General features: G+C 42.1%; 1 protein-coding gene across 1 annotated transcript in view; it reads left to right on the top strand.

The window, feature by feature from the left end:
• Positions 1-16,060, top strand: part of MYO15A (myosin XVA) — a 167,372-nt gene that overhangs the window by 123,509 nt on the left and 27,803 nt on the right. Inside the window, exons 49-58 of the mRNA XM_077450192.1 lie at positions 134-206; positions 2,022-2,094; positions 3,145-3,218; positions 4,347-4,429; positions 5,777-5,907; positions 8,589-8,683; positions 10,484-10,561; positions 13,959-14,055; positions 14,890-15,050; positions 15,160-15,293. Coding sequence (XP_077306318.1) covers positions 134-206; positions 2,022-2,094; positions 3,145-3,218; positions 4,347-4,429; positions 5,777-5,907; positions 8,589-8,683; positions 10,484-10,561; positions 13,959-14,055; positions 14,890-15,050; positions 15,160-15,293 — 999 coding nt within the window. The remainder of the gene's footprint in view (positions 1-133; positions 207-2,021; positions 2,095-3,144; positions 3,219-4,346; positions 4,430-5,776; positions 5,908-8,588; positions 8,684-10,483; positions 10,562-13,958; positions 14,056-14,889; positions 15,051-15,159; positions 15,294-16,060) is intronic.

Raw genomic sequence — 16,060 nt, 5'->3', positions numbered from 1 at the left:
AATCGCTGTCAAAAAATACTATTCCTCTACTTGTAAAAAATGTATATTCCCGGAGAAATAAGTGTGAATATCTGATGTTTACTAATAGGATGCCTGACAAGTTTAACAATCTTTTTTATGTCTCTTATTGCAGAGATTCCTCCAAACCAGGCTCGAAGAAAAGCAAGGAGTCCAGAGATCCTGCTGAATTATTGAAATTTACCAAGGTGACGGGGGCACAAGCTCTTTAATTATCAAAATGTATTTGTTAGGTTGAAAGAAATACAATACATTTCAATGCCTTTAAAATAGTCATTTAAAAAATCAATATATTTTTATGCTGTTTCTATGTAAAGTATGTAACGGCACATGTATGTTGGGGCACTGGGGTTGCCACCTTTTCTTCAAGCCAAACCCGAGCAGCTTTAGCGGAGCATGGCAAAAATATAATTTTTATGGGGTGACACCGTGGATTCTGGTGTAAAGGGGAACTCTAATGTAAGGGGGTTTCTGGTCACCAAACCTCCAATTTACATCAGAGTTTCCAGCATCCCCCCTTAAATCAGGGTTCCCAAAGCCCCTATTACATCAGAGTCGACAGGGCACCCCTTACATCTGGGTCTCCCTTACCTTACTGTACTCACTCGCTTGGAGACAGGGGAGAGAAGGAGGGAGGAGGGAGACTTCAGTCACAGACATTGGATGGTGAACTCACTCACCTGAGAATGGAGGCTCAGGCATCGACTCCTTAATTCCGTGATGTATCTGCCGATTGCTGAGCTTCAAACTTCCAGCCCACACATGCCTTTGCTGAAGCCCAGAATGTCAGGCATTGGAGTGTGGGTGGGCAGACAGAGGGGGCGGGCAAAAATTAAAATAACACTCCTAAAGCCACATCTGTATAAACTTGATTGGAGAAGAGAGAAGGGTACAGGGCTACAGGGCCCTAATTCAGACTTTACAGGCAAAATGGACAATGATATAGTACAAAAATATATTTTATTAACAATAAGTCATATCAAACAGGTCAAGTAACAAATAATTAAAAACATACTATAGGCATATGATAGTAATGAGTAGTGTAAACAAGAGAGTTAGCACCAAATAAACGGCAGTGAGCCCCTGTGTGTCAACGCATTTCGCTGTTTTGCTTCGTCAGGACACACTTGGGGGTAGTTGGAAGGAACAGGTCTCACTTGTCAGCATAGAAATATCTCCACATGGAGAGCTCCCAGATGATCACCCAGGAATCACTGTGTAAAGCAAGAGGCAGTTTCTTACTAATACCAGCGACCGTGTATAGGGCTGATGGCGAAAAGATATATAGATATAAATATAAACTCATATGGTTCACTGGGAGAGGAAGGAGATACACCGTAAGTATTAAGATAATTAAAGGGGGAGAGTAATAGAGAGGAGAAGGTTAGAACGAACAACACCCTTTCACCGATTTTCAGTCCATAGAAACAAGGGCTTCAACAATAATCCATATGGACAGATATATATTCCTTCCAAACTGGATATATCGAACTCTCCTATACCTGCCCACAATCAGTAGAACTATATAAGCTCCATAGGTATATATAAACAGGCCATAGTAGCTTGAGGTTCAGTGTTTCCTCCAGGAACAAACAAACGACCGTTAGGAGGAACAGATCAAGCCCTCTCTCCTCTCCTGTCTGTGTATGGAGATAGGGCCCATGTGCACACCTATGCACTCGGCGGTTGTGGTACTTGGTTACTTGGGGAGCCGCAGTTCATTCTGAATATTGTGTCCGGGTTTCAGGTGGTCTGAAACTCAGACACATGATTCAAAACCCCGGAATGTCTGGGTAAATCCCGGACAGGTGGCAACTCTAGGGCAGACACATTTGCTCATTACATACTCAGGCTTCCTGCTTCCTGTTTTACCGTGCAGTACAGTGATTGTGTTTTACTACTGCTTCTCACCAGTCCAAACACTTTCTGACTCGTTGCCCTCGGCACCAGCAAAATCACTGTTCTTTCAGCCTACCTATAACCTGCTCTTTGTGTCTTTACAGAACCCCATACAAGAATCTCTCATTGAATTCAGTGACAGCAGCATCAACAGGATTGCCTCTGAACTATTCCTAGGTAATATTACAACAAATTAGCACAAACTGGTACAAAATAAAGGGATCAGGAGCTTGGTCCTCAACCAAGCTTCTCTAGAGAAATGGGGCAATTGGACTATCTCGGTACAGTGAAGCAAATACATTCAATTGGGTAGACAAATGTATAAAAGTACTACAAAAGTTTATTAATACAAAAGTAATAATCATTTACAGGTTAAAAGCATTACAGTCTATGTATATCACCAAGAAAATGATCACCAATAAGAGGACAATGATCCTCAATAAGAGGACAATGATCCCCAAACAAGGGAGATCGCAATGGGAAAGTTGATCATGGATAACATCTCTTTCAACTAGTTTCGTGGACTGTTACCACTTCATCAGGAGGATAGGATATCTATAATTTGATTAACGGATGATCAAGAACAGTATAATTCTATCAAAAACATAAACAGTAGCAGAGCTTAATGCAGCACGTCGATTAAATAAAATATTGTATATAGAGGGGGGAAGAGTGAGACTGCTTATCCACATCCTGTCAGGTACAAAACTGGTACAAATATGAAATTAATATAAAACACTTACCACCTAATTGTCTTAAAATTGTTTAAGTCTTTGTTGTAGCTTTTTTCCTAATTACGTGTTATCATGGCAATTTTCTGCCATTTTACCCAAGCCCCTTTTAGATTCCTTAACTGAACAGTTTTTCCTTGAAGGTTTCCACTATTGCGACCTGAAAATCACGCGATTTTGCAGTGTTTTTTGCCATGATTTTGATGCGACTTAAAACAATGCCTGTGTATTCTTGAGGGCTATGGACCTCAAGTCGCATCAAAGTGGGACCAAAGTAGTGCAGGGTCTACTTTGAAGTCGCTGCGATTTAAAGTCACACAGATATGAACGGTACTCATTGGATATCATGGGGTACGACTTGTCATGTGACTTTGCAGTCCCAAGTCGCATGACAAGTCGTACTAGTGAAAACCGAGGCTTAGTAAGTTAGCTAGTGACAGTCAGCTGTTTATTAGAACTGTAAAGATCTGTAAATTGACCTTCTCTTTTCCTGCAGCTGTGATGAGGTTCATGGGGGACACTCCCCTGAAGGGTCAGTCTGAGCTGGATGTGGTCACCGCCGTGTTAAGGGTATTTTGTTAATGATTTTTTAATGCTGTTTTTCTTGTTTAAATGAAAATATTAATTCAACCATGTACAGTTATAGATTTCTACAGTTTTGTATGTTATTACGACTGAAAACGCAGCAGTTTAACTCAGTGGTGGTCAACTTAGGTGGTATTAGGGGCCTTTAACTGTGACCCCTGACATAACTAAGGGATTGTTAATATATTAATTATATCTAGGACTGCAGAAGACTTTAAGAAGTGTGGACCTTCTACAGGAGATGTTAGAAGACTTTGGACCTCCTACAGGAGATGCTCCGAGATTGTGGACCTCCTACAGGAGATGGGCAGAGACTCCGGATCTCCTGCAGGAGTTCATCAGGGACTGTGGACTTCCTAGATCAGACTTTCAACATGGAGGAACCCTTGAAATAGTTCTCCAGGTCTCAGGGAACCCCTGCTAAAAATGAGAAATCTACAACTCATGATACATTAGTGTGATGGTCAGTGGGAAGAATGGTCCTCACACTTGTGGTCATTGGGAAGAATTACCTCCTTACAGATAGCTAAAAAGATCAATGGTGTCACTGGGAACTTACCTGAGAGGCAGAAATTGCCCAATGCTGAAGGAACCCCTAGCAACCTCTGGAGGAACCCTAGGGTTCCACGGAACCCTGGTTGAGAAAGTGGAGGGACCAAGCTCAGATTTTAAAGAAAAATGTTGAGTATGAGTATTTTTGCATAGTTACCATGGTCCAACTTGGACATATGTACGTGTGATCCCCTTGGAAGCTGGAAATAACTAGTATTCTCTGCTACAGTGATTGCCCCTAGCTTGCAGGCCCTGCGGTGAGTGGCTACCCTGCTGATTAGTGAACTCAGGATGTCCCCTGCTTGGCATGGGCACTATTCAGAAAAAAAAATTAACATTTTGCCAATTAATGCAAAGTGCTCTCTAATTGAACAAGGTGGAGATTGTGACGTCCCCTCCACCCCACCTTGTCTAATCAGAGAAGGCTTTGCATTTATGGAGAGAAAGCAAAATGTTCTGTGAATGGCTGTTCACTGAGCAGCAGGGCAGTCTCTCAGCAGTATAATTTAAAAATATACTGGGAGATGGAAGACATTCATCAGCTGTCATTTGCCTTTGCAGATATGTGGGGAACATGAAGTGCTGAAGGATGAGAGCTACTGTCAGATCATAAAGCAGATCACAGACAACTCCAGTACTAAGACGTAAGTAACTCTCATACACACAGGGCCGGTGCTACCACTAGGCAAACTAGGCAGCTGCCTAGGCACACTGCTACCTAGGGCGCCCGGTCACTGGTGTTCCTACTCTCTTCTCTCTGGAGCAAGCAACTTATGCTGGCCATACACTATACGAAAAATAGGCCGAAATTCGTTCATTAGACCGTTCGTTTGTTTTTTCGATAATCACTAGGACGTTTTTGAGCCGAAAAAACAAAGGACAAGTTTGGAAATTTTCTGCCGAACGTTCGATAAATTGAAAGGTTAATGTGTTTCCCGTCCGACCTGTCTGCACTAGGTATATGTAAAAAAACGAACATAAATTGTATTTATTTATGGCCACTAAATGATTTAACGGTCATTACATACGGCTGAACGTTCGTTTTTCGAAAATTGGGTTCGCCCAATTTTTTTCATATAGTGTATGGCCAGCATAAGTCTCAGCCTCAGCAGGCAGCCGCTGCTCCATTCCAAAATAGTGTCAGAGGCGCACTGGCGGCAGAGGACTGTATTTGTTTCCCGACTCCCGAATGAATGGAAGCAAGCAAACATTCATTGATGGGCGCTGGTGAGGCTGCATTTGATGGGTGCTGGTGAGGCAGCATTTGATGGGCGCTTCATTAAAAAGGTGGGGTATACATATACAGGGCAAAGGGGGTGGAGTAGGGGGGGGGGAGGTGGCGAAATGAGGTTTCGCCTAGGGTGTCAAAAATCCTTGCACCAGCCCTGCATACACAGCAGATGGAAAGTAAGATCAGTGGAAAGGTAATTTTATATAGCAGAGAAGAGTTAACACCCCTTCACTGACCATGTCCTATTGGGGAGATTTCACTTCACGTCCTGTCCCAGATACACAAAGTATGGGGGGAAATCCCTTTTTCAGCTGTCTCCAGAACAGGTGTCCCCTTTGGAAGATTTTCCCTCACCCCTTCTTGTGATAGCCATTACATTTTCGATTTCCCATTATTTTTTGGCCCACTGACAGTCATCAGAATGGATGAATATATTAGCCGAACCAAGGTTTTAACACTTCCATACTGTATGTAAAACAAAAATATAAATGTGGTTTTAGATACACTTTAAAGGTAAACTTACAATACAGTACAGGCCTATGAGTCACCTGACCTGTTAAGAGAGAGACAAAGCAATGGCACTGAACCATTAAATGCTCCCTCTAGTGGCCAATCTGCACATATGCCAGAACAAAGGATACTGTATCTTGTATAAGCAAAAACATTGTGCTAAATATACACCACTAATTATACAGTATGTGATCCCTTTTAGTTGTTTATTGTAACAAATTACAACCAATCCCTCTGCTCCTTTATATAGGGACAGCTGCCAGAGAGGCTGGAGGCTTCTATACATCCTTACAGCTTATCACAGATGTTCAGAGGTCCTAAAGCCGTACCTGTTTAAGTTCCTGCAGGACACGTGCCGAAGCCCGGGGCTGCACTTTCAAGGTAATCAGCGGACTCGAGAAACTGAACAAACATCTGGACACATGGGGAGGGGGGTCATTTACTAAAACTGGAGCGTGCAAAATCTGCTGCAGCTGTGCATAGAAACCAATCAGATTCCAGGTTTTATTGCCAAAGCTTAATTGAACAAACTGAAGTTAGAAGCTGATTGGCTACCATACACAGTTGCACCAGATTCTGAGTGCACCAGTTTTAGTAAATCTCCTCCATGACCTTGTTCAGTGTTTGTCTAAATACTAGATTGATAGGAAAATGTGTTGCATTGGGGTGGATTTACTAAAGGCACATAGACTGTGCACTTTGAAAATGCAGTTGCACACATTTTCCCCAGAGCTTAGTAAATGCAGTAAAGCGCTGCTGATTTCCATCATGTTCAAGCAAAAATGCTGTTTTTTTTTTTTTTTTTTTTCCTTGCACCTGATTGGGTATTCTTTACAAAGTGAAGCTTTATTATATTTACATTTACTAAGGAAAATGAGCACAAGTGCCCAGTCTATTTGCCTTTAGTAAATCCACCCCACTGTCACACCTATAATCTGTGTGCTATGTTTGTCTGTTTGTTTTATGTACTGCTTTTTGTCAGAATGTATGAAAAAAAAAATAGATAGAGGGCACGCTATTTCCAGAAATTTAGAAGCAATGGGAAAAAAAATGCTTTTTGAAAACTGAAAAAAAAAATCAGCGTGGAGTAGTTTCACATACTGAAAGTAATTTTGTTACACTGGGAAGGTGAATGCCGTGTATTTAAAAGTATTATGCTTGAAATAAAAGTACAGCTTATTCAGTAACTAACCAGTTCAGCTCTTTGGACGTACTATGTACGTCCAAAAAGTGAACCTTTATTACAAGCTGATGGCTGCAGTAGTAGCTTGTGTGGGCTCCCACGGTTCCCGGGCTGTCTCATACTTACCGACATCCAGGAACACATCTGTCGGTGGGGGGGAGAGAGACTACAGTGAGACAGAGACAAATCCATATGTATATATTTTAATAGTTCCGCGCTTAGGTGTAAGTTAGGCTGCAGCCTCCGCTGGGGGTCCCCAATTAAGGAGCTCATTAATAGCAAAATTAATAGCAAAATTAGTACGTGTGAGTTAGGGGTGAGTGATGCTGCCTGTAAGTTAACAAGTGATCTTAGTGAATCACTCTTCTCATAGAAAGTGTACTCAAGTGAACTAACACCAGGTGTGAGAATTGGAGCGTGCTCAAATACTCCACCTTCTAAGAACTGGTTCACACTGAGGCAGCACGACTTCTGTATAGAAGTCAATGCAAGTCGCCTGAAGTTGCCCCAAATGTAGTACAGGAACCTTTTTCTAAGTCGGAGCGACTTCAGTTGCTCCTATTAGAACGGTTCCATAGTACAGAACGGGACGCGACTTGTCAGGCGGCTAAGTCGCCTGACAAGTTGTCCTGGTGTGAACCGGCTCTTAAGATAATGGAGCCTTGTTTAAAAAAATGTGCATTCATCAAATATACATATATATACAGTATTGACAACAAAATTGAGTATTCCTAGAGTCTCCTCTAAGCCCTTGTACACACGGTCCGACATTCCAACAACAAAATCCGTCAGATTTTTTCAGACGGGTTTTGTCCAAAACTGGTGTTGTATACACTCGGACAAAGTTGTCGGAAAATCCGATCGTTCGGAACGTGATGACGTTCGTTACGACTGGACTACATTCCGGCTAGTAGCCAATAGCTCTCGTAATTTGATCTGAGCATGATGTCGGAAAATTTTATATCCAGCTCTCAAACTTTGTTGGTTGGACATTCCGATGGAAAAAGTCAGATGGAGCCGGACTTTTTCTTGGAGCCGGACTAATCCGACACACACGGTCGGATTATCCGACAACACGGTCCGATCGGACATTTTCCGTCGTAATGTCCGACCGTGTGTACAAGGGCTTAGACATAAATTGTAAACTGATAAAAAACAGCACATGCAAGTGCTTTTAGCTATACACAAATTGGTAAGTGTGATCTTTTTAAAAAACTTCAACTAAACACTGTGAAAAGCAAAACCAAAAAAGAAGAAAGTCAATATATATAAGTATTAAAAGGCCGTCCAGTCTTATATGATCGCTGATAACACAATTTTCAAGTGACTTGTGCAATATTCATAGTGACTTGTGCTGAAATTCGTTTCCAGTCCTTGAGCAGAGTGATGGGTGACTTTTGTGCTCCCTTTTGAATCCCTACTCACCAGATCCTAGCACCCCTTCAGGGGTAAACCGCATGTAGTGAGTATGTGGTGGTTGCCAGACCGATCACTCGCTCCTTGCGCATGTCCTGGGAAATCCAAGGCTTCCGGCTTTTCAAAGGATCATTGGAACGTTTGTTGGAACTTTCATTTAACTCTGGGACGTCCACGGATGAAACGCGTAAGGTGGGGTTACGCACACACGTCATTTTTTTGGTTTAGCGAAGTTTCGGTCTGTGGAATGTATGATCAGTGTAAAAGAATGTATTCTACACTTAATTTGTTTCAAATTTTCATGGAAAAATAAAGCAAAAAATGGCTTTGAAAAAAAACCCAGAAAAAAACCTTGTTTTTTTCCCAATTTTTTTCAGTTTTTCTCCAGGCTTTCCCATTTCGAGCACACACTGTGACAAAATACTTCTTATGCACTCATGTCCCTTTGTTTTTGTTTTAACAGGGATAGCAAAAGCCTGTGAGCAGAACCTACGCAAAACGTTGCTGTATGGAGGGCGGTGTGAATTCCCCAGTGCCATGGAACTGAAAGCCATGGTGGTAAGTGGCATGTATACTGGCCAGGGAACATAAGCCTGACTACATATACAGAAAACCCATACTTAGATAAATATGAAGGCTGATTTTACTGAGCCCCTACTGTGAGAGATAGCTGCTTGGCAGTGGTGCTGGAGATTTAACTTTACTGTAATGAGCCACTAACCTAGAAGAAGCTTGCAGTAAGTGACGTCAGAATGAAGTCACAACTCCCGATCTACAGACTTGTTCCAGGTCATTGACTCAAAAACGACAGAAGTTGTTGGATCAGTATTACATCCAAGCAACTAGCATTTTCAGAAGGAGGGGTATAGCCTCCCAGTACAGGTCAGTGATTGTAGAATGTGTAAAATCAGTAGATGTGAGATAAATAAATTCAAAACATCAAAAGGGATTGTGGAACAGTTAGTAAAAGTAGCAAATGTCTTTGCCTGAACACAGAATGACCAATCAACCACCAAGTAGAACTTATAATTTATATACAGTGGAACCTTGGTTTATGAGTAATGCGGTTAACGAGCGTTTTGAAAGACGAGCAACTTTTTTTTTTTAGTTCTGACTCAGTTTGCGAGTGTTATCTTGCAAAACTAGCAGAATTCAAGCTAATTAGGTGTGCAGTACCGCATTTGGGCAGAGGTGCGGGGGTGCCAGAGACACTCGGAACGGTTTGGAGCCGTTCAGAGCTATTCCTAAATACTCAGAACCACTTGGAAATACTCGGAAACACTCAGAAATACTCTGTTCGAGTGTTTCCGAGCCTTTCCGAGTTCCCTCCACCTCTGGCCACATGTGGTATTGCATGCAATAGAAGTCAATGCAGAACGAATTATCTTAGTTTCCATTGACTTCTATGGGGAAACGCGCTTTGATATGCAAGTGCTTTGGATTACAAGCATTCTCCTGGAAGGGATTATGCTCATAATCCAAAGTTCCACTGTATCTTGTCTCACTTTCTTAGATTTTTAGACTGTGTAATGCATGCAGTAACCATATTTTACCACTAGATAGAACTGCAGTGACATCTCTTTTCTTTACATTGACTGGGTTTGTTAAAAGGCTGTTAAAGCATAATTAAACTCTCATTTTACAAAAAATGCTGGGTTTTTATGACAGAAGAGAATCGGTTGGTTTATGCTCTCATAAATGCTTCCCCCTAGCTGTCAGCAGTAATATACACTGAGCCGTGCATGCGCATCTCAGCATACATTTACGGCACCGCTTTGTGCCATGATAATGTGACTTCTGTGCACATCTGCGGGAGTGACATCCTCCTAACCCAGCTATTCAAGTGGCTGTATAGATGGAACCCAGAAGGAAAACCGGGAGAAAATGCCAGTGCCCCTGGCAGCACGTGTGCTGACAGTGCAACACTGGAGGGCATTATTTGACTGGAAAGTCTGTCATAATGATATTGTTGTGTTTTTTTTGTTGTGTGTTTATTTATTTTTTTGATATTATTATTTTTTTTTATATATTTTTTTTTATATTATTATTATTATTTTTTTGTGGTTGAACTGGATGGACTTGTGTCTTTTTTCAACCTGACTAACTATGTAACTATGTAACGTGCTATTATGCCATGCATGAAAGTACATTATAGCATATATCTCCTGGAGGTCCATTTATTAAAAAAAATAAAAATGGAGTTTAATTCTGCTTTAAAGAAAAAAAAAGAAAGATTTATATAAGGGTGAATAGATTCATAGAGAAACTGATTATTCCCAAAATTAGAACTTAAATGACCATTTCTGTGGATGCTAACCTATAAAACCTGATTATTTATTATGTTTCTTTCCCCCCAAGGCTGGGAGAAGTTCCAAGAGACAGCTGTTCCTCTTACCTGGAGGAATTGAGCGACATCTCAAGATAAAAACATGTTCGGTCAGTTCCGTTAACTATTGTATTATATACTTTACTGGAGAATATCAGTGGTCAAGCAATATGGGTCAAGCAACACTATGTTTTATTCAAATAATTGCTGTACCTATTTGACTGTTTTATGTGTATGACATTTTTGATAATTGAATAATAAAATATTCCTAATACTTTTTAGATTAAATACTAATGTTTCGTATAAAGTCCACCCAATATTAGTCTTTTTTCCTTATGTAGTTCCGTTATTTAGATCAAAATCCTAAAATGGGTTTTGAAATATACTGGTGATTGGGAACAGTTAGGTGGACTTTTTTAAAGTAAAGGGAAGAAGTTGTCTAGTTTTTAGATTGTGCAAAGCTAGCCACAGATGACTTATTTTTTTATCAGCCGGAAGTGCAGTCGCCGTAGATCCGAGGGGGACATGCAAGGAAGATAAAAAACAGCATTTTAGTTTGCACGTGATTGGATAATAAAATCAGCAAAACTTCCCCTCATTTCAGTTCTTCCCCTCAGATTTACAGCGACTGCACTTCCAAGTGCACTTTCAGTGCAATTTCAAGTGCAATTTGCACTTGTAGTTTGCATGTGTAGTGCAAAGTGGATTTACCTTTGTAAATAACCCCCATTTTATTCTGACAGCGGGCACTCTGGGCTGCATCCGGTGATTGAGAAAAAATGTCCAACAAGCCTGTTCAACAGAAGTTGATCAATAGATTGACTTCTGTCAAGCGAGAGTGGCCACACATGGACAAAAATTCATCCAGTCCCTGCTAGGCCAGGTGAACTTAATCTATCTACAGGAGGGGTGCTCAACCTTTCAAAGAGCGAGGGCCACTGTAAGAGATTGTAAACCTCCCTGTGTAATTTGTACCTATAGGTAAGCCTAGAATAAGGCTTACCTATAGGTACTGTAAATATCTCCTAAATGTGCACCGTTTAGGAGATATTTACTGTATACTGCGCCAATGATGTCATCGGTGTATGCGCTCTGAAGGAACAGCTGCCCATGACGTTACTTCCTCTGGGACTGTGACACCATAATGGGCGGGGACATCATCCGGTGATGTCCCTATATAAGTCGCCACGCGTCACGTCGGAGCCATTGTGAGCGGAGGATGCAACGAGTCAACATCTGAAGAGAAGAACAGAAGGCGGCAATGACAGCGGCGACAGAAGACCGGGCCACCGCCTGTAAAAGAGCTATAAGAAGGCGCGGTGGCCAGGCAGAAGAAACGAAGAGGGGGACAAGACCCCCGACGTCGGAAGAAGAGGGCAGCAGCGAGGAAGAAAGCCAGGCTCCTCCGCTAGTAAAAGAGCTAGCAGAAGATAGCGGAGGAGTCCGGCGAGAAGACCCCCGAAGACGGAAGACCCCCGGAGCTGTGCAATAAACTATTTTAACCCTTGTGTGTTGTGTTGTTTTGTACTTTATTTTACAGGTGAATGGGTAGGGGTACATTGTACCTCACACTCATTCACATAGGGTTGGGGGGGCCGGTATCCAGGGGCCCCCTTATTAAAGGGGGCTCCCGGATTCCGATAAGCCCCCCGCCCGCAGACCCCGACAACCAACGGCCAGGATTGTCGGGAAGAGGCCCTTGTCCTCATCAACATGGGGACAAGGTGCTTTGGGGTAGGGGGGCCGCGCAGCCCCCCCTTCCCCAAGGCACCCCCCATGTTGAGGGCACGTGGTCTGGTACGGCTCAGGAGGGGGGGGGGGGCGCTCGCTCGTCCCCCCTTTCCTGGCCGGCCGGGTAGCGTGCTCGGACAAGTGTCTGATGTGGACCTGGGGGGGAACCCCACGCTGATTTTTTTCGGCGTTGGGGTTCCCCTTCAAGTCCATACCAGGTGGCGGGGCCAGCGACGTCTCCTTCGCGGGCCCTGCCTACCTGGAGACGTGCTCCAAATGAGCGGACTTTCCTCCGCGTGTGTGGGCGAGTCCGTTCATTTCAAAAGTATGGCGGATAGTACGGTGGACTTAGCACACCGTATTAGTCCGCTGAAAAAGTGCTGTGTGTAGGCAAGTAGCCCGTTCGGAAAGTCGGACGGACAGTCCGGCGGGAAGTCCGCCAGACTAAGTCCACCGGATAGTCGGCTGCGTGTGTACGTGGCAATAGTGTGCTAGTATGCGATGCATACTAGCACATTATGCCTTTACTTTGCAAGGGTGGGGGGGGGAAAGTTTTCGTAGCAGAGTTTACTTCCTCTTTAAGTAACTCGGTAACCGGTCGTGGGCCACAATGAAGTATGGGGTTTTACTGCCCCCCAAACTGCAAAGGTTAACGAGCCCTTACTGTCCTGAGTCACCTATAAGGCTGTTTTCACACTGATGTGCTGCGGTTCACTTGCACCACAGGTGCAGCACAATGCACCTGCAGGTTTCCTGAGGGTTAGCTGTGCTTTTCCATAGACTTCTATTATATCTTGTGGGTGCGGTGAACTTTTGAAAAGCGCACCAAAACTTCTGCATTCAGGAGTTTTGGTGCACTTTCAGAAAGCGCACAAAACCCGCAGGATATAATAAAAGTCTATGGCTCAGCGCCGCTAACCCACAGGAAAGCCTCAGGTGCACTGTGCTGCACCCACGGATCAGTGTGAAAGCAGCCTAATATTCCTTTTTTTTTTAAATGCTAATATGCCCATTACAAAAGTACAGTGTATGTGATGTTTAATACCCAAACCCTTTCCTCTTCTCTTTACTGATGGCATTGCTCTCCAATGGGTATCACTCTGACTGGAACAGGGGCTACAGAAAAATCATTGGCTTATGTGGCTCCTGCTCCCTCCTCTGCCGGCTCTGGCTCCATGTACTTTGATGCTCTGGAATAGCGGGTCAGCCATTCCAGAGCGTGGGCATGCACTTCCTTGATTTGAGGTCGCAGGCCACGTGTGGCCCACTGGTTGAGCACCCCTGATCTATAGCTAGCTTACGTTTTTCCTTTATATGTGTTATTTGGAAGAAACATTTCCTTGGACAGACGTGAAGGCAGCCATTGCTGCTTCTCATTGTGCAGATGGTAGTTTACAGATAGTATTTGGATTTATGGATTTGTGCCAGATACTGCAAGGTTGGCCTCCCTTTTCTCTATTGCATATAGCTTGATCACCCCCCTCCCCAATCGAATGTTATTAAACTGTTTTATGTCAAAAATGAATGTTATTCATGAGAAATAAATAATTGTTTACTATGATTGTCAGCTCCTTCCAGTGGTCATAATGCAGGATTTTCCTGATTCACTCTATTCTGTAAATGAATAACATTTGATCTGGGAGGAAATGGCCTAATACCATTCAACTTTGCTTCAATTTGCACAGACAAATGTATGTGCAGTTTCACAGAATGGATAGCTCTGCATTTTTTTTATTTTTACAAATACACCCCTGATAGCATTATTTTATGATATAGGTGGCCTTTGATGTCATAGAAGAGATCTGCACTGAGATGGGGGTGCACAGAGATGAGGCCTACCACGAATATGCCATCTTTGCTGTTACCAACAGGGGTAAGATGGGGAACAATACTTCCCTCCCAGCTGAAGCCTAAAGATACAATATCTGTGTTCTGTTTAACCTAAAATATAAAAATCTTAAAAATGTAAATATATATGTGTGTGTGTGTGTGTGTGTGTGTGTGTGTGTGTGTGTGTGTGTGTATGTATATATATATATATATATATATATATATATATATATATATATATATATATATATATATATATATATTATAATATTATATATATATATATATATATAATATATACTATATAATATATATATATTATATTATATGTGTGTGTGTGTGTGTGTGTGTGTGTGTGTGTGTATATATATTTATATTATAGATAGATAGATAGATAGATATAGATATATCTTATATATATATATATATATATATATATATATATATCTTTAGATAGATATATATAGATAGATGTATAGATAGATATATCTTTAGATAGATAGATATAGATAGATGTATAGATAGATATATCTTTAGATAGATAGATAGAGATATATATCCCAGTCTTAGACCCCTGGCCAAGCTATGGGCCAACTAATAGCCCATGGGAAGGAAGCTGTTACAAGAAGCTGGACAATTCTTCTGCCTTCAGTATTCCTTTTGTGCTATTACTCATTAACTTACCATTATATTGAATGCAAACAAATGCATAGGTTATAATTATCCAAGTTTTATTCAGTAATAAATGCAGTTAATGTGATTGGAGATATGAAGGAAATAAAACAGTTTGTCTTGCATAAGACCTCACCTTTCCTGACTAGACAAACACTGGAAATCCATTCTCAGACTATCCCCCTGTGATCTTCCCTTCCTACAGGTCAGAATGTGAGACCTCTAAATAGGAAGGAATACATCCTGGATGTTTCAGCTGAAATGGAGCAGACTGATAGCAACTACATGTTCTGGTTCAGAAGAATCATCTGGGCTCAGCCACTAAAGTTTGAGAATGAGCTGTATGTGACCATGCATTATAACCAGGTACAGTAGAGCAATGGACTTGGTGGAGGCTAACTTTGACTTTCTTTGTATGCTTAGTGCTAGATTTAGATGAAACAATCAGTAAAGTTCCTTTACTTTCTCTTGATAGGTCTTACCGGATTACTTGAAGGGGTTGTTTAATGTCTTCACTCATGCTAAGCCCACCGAGCAACAGTTCCAGCAAATTTCAAGACTGGCGGCCCTACAACATCGCGCTAAAGATAGTGTTTACCTGCCTACCGCGTACGTAAACCAACTTTACATTTTGTCATGTAACATCTGTCAGATAATTTTTTCCAATGCGCATTGAAAACTGGTGGATGAGTTAAGTAAGCAGAATACAAAACCCACTTGAAGAGAACAAAGGGCCCATTGACATAGGTGCTAAGGCAGGTTAGAAGGAGGTCAAATGCAGGTCTGAAAAGGGACCAAATGCAGGTCAAATGCAGTTGTCAATGAACATTAAATGATCTCAGAAGCCAACGTCAGACAATGGGGATTATTTTACAAAAGGCAAATCCACTTTGCACTACAAGTACAACCTACAAGTGCACTTGAAATTGCACTGAGAGTGCACTTGGAAGTGTAGTCACTGTAGATCCGAGGGAGACATGCAAGGAAAATAAAAAACAGCATTTTAGCTTGTACATGATTGGATAATACAATCAGCAGAGCTTCCCCTCATTTCAGATCTACCCCTCAGATTTACAGCGACTGCACTTCCAGTGCAATTTCAAGTGCACTTTGCAATTGTAGTTTGCACTTGTAGTGCAAAGTGGATTTGCCTTCCGTAAATAACCCCCAATGTCAGTTTCTCTCTGTAGTGCCTCTGTCCCTGCCGGACATATTGTTCGAGTCTCTGCGATTAAACAGCAGAGCCCAGAAAAGGCAGCGGGGGGTGGACCCCCTTCCGCCACCCACAGAAGTGATTGAGACAGCCACTCTAATCACTTCTGTCAAAGAGGGAATCGGCTTCAAATTTTGATACTGGGATGATGCCTGCAGGTGCA

This window comes from Lithobates pipiens, unplaced genomic scaffold, assembly GCF_037356315.1.
Source record: "Lithobates pipiens isolate NorthernLeopardFrog02 unplaced genomic scaffold, aLitPip1_a1.2 Scaffold_22, whole genome shotgun sequence".
Taxonomy (NCBI): Eukaryota; Metazoa; Chordata; class Amphibia; order Anura; family Ranidae; genus Lithobates; species Lithobates pipiens.
The sequence above is the reverse complement of the archived record's forward strand: the minus strand, read 5'-3'. Positions and strand labels throughout refer to the sequence as shown.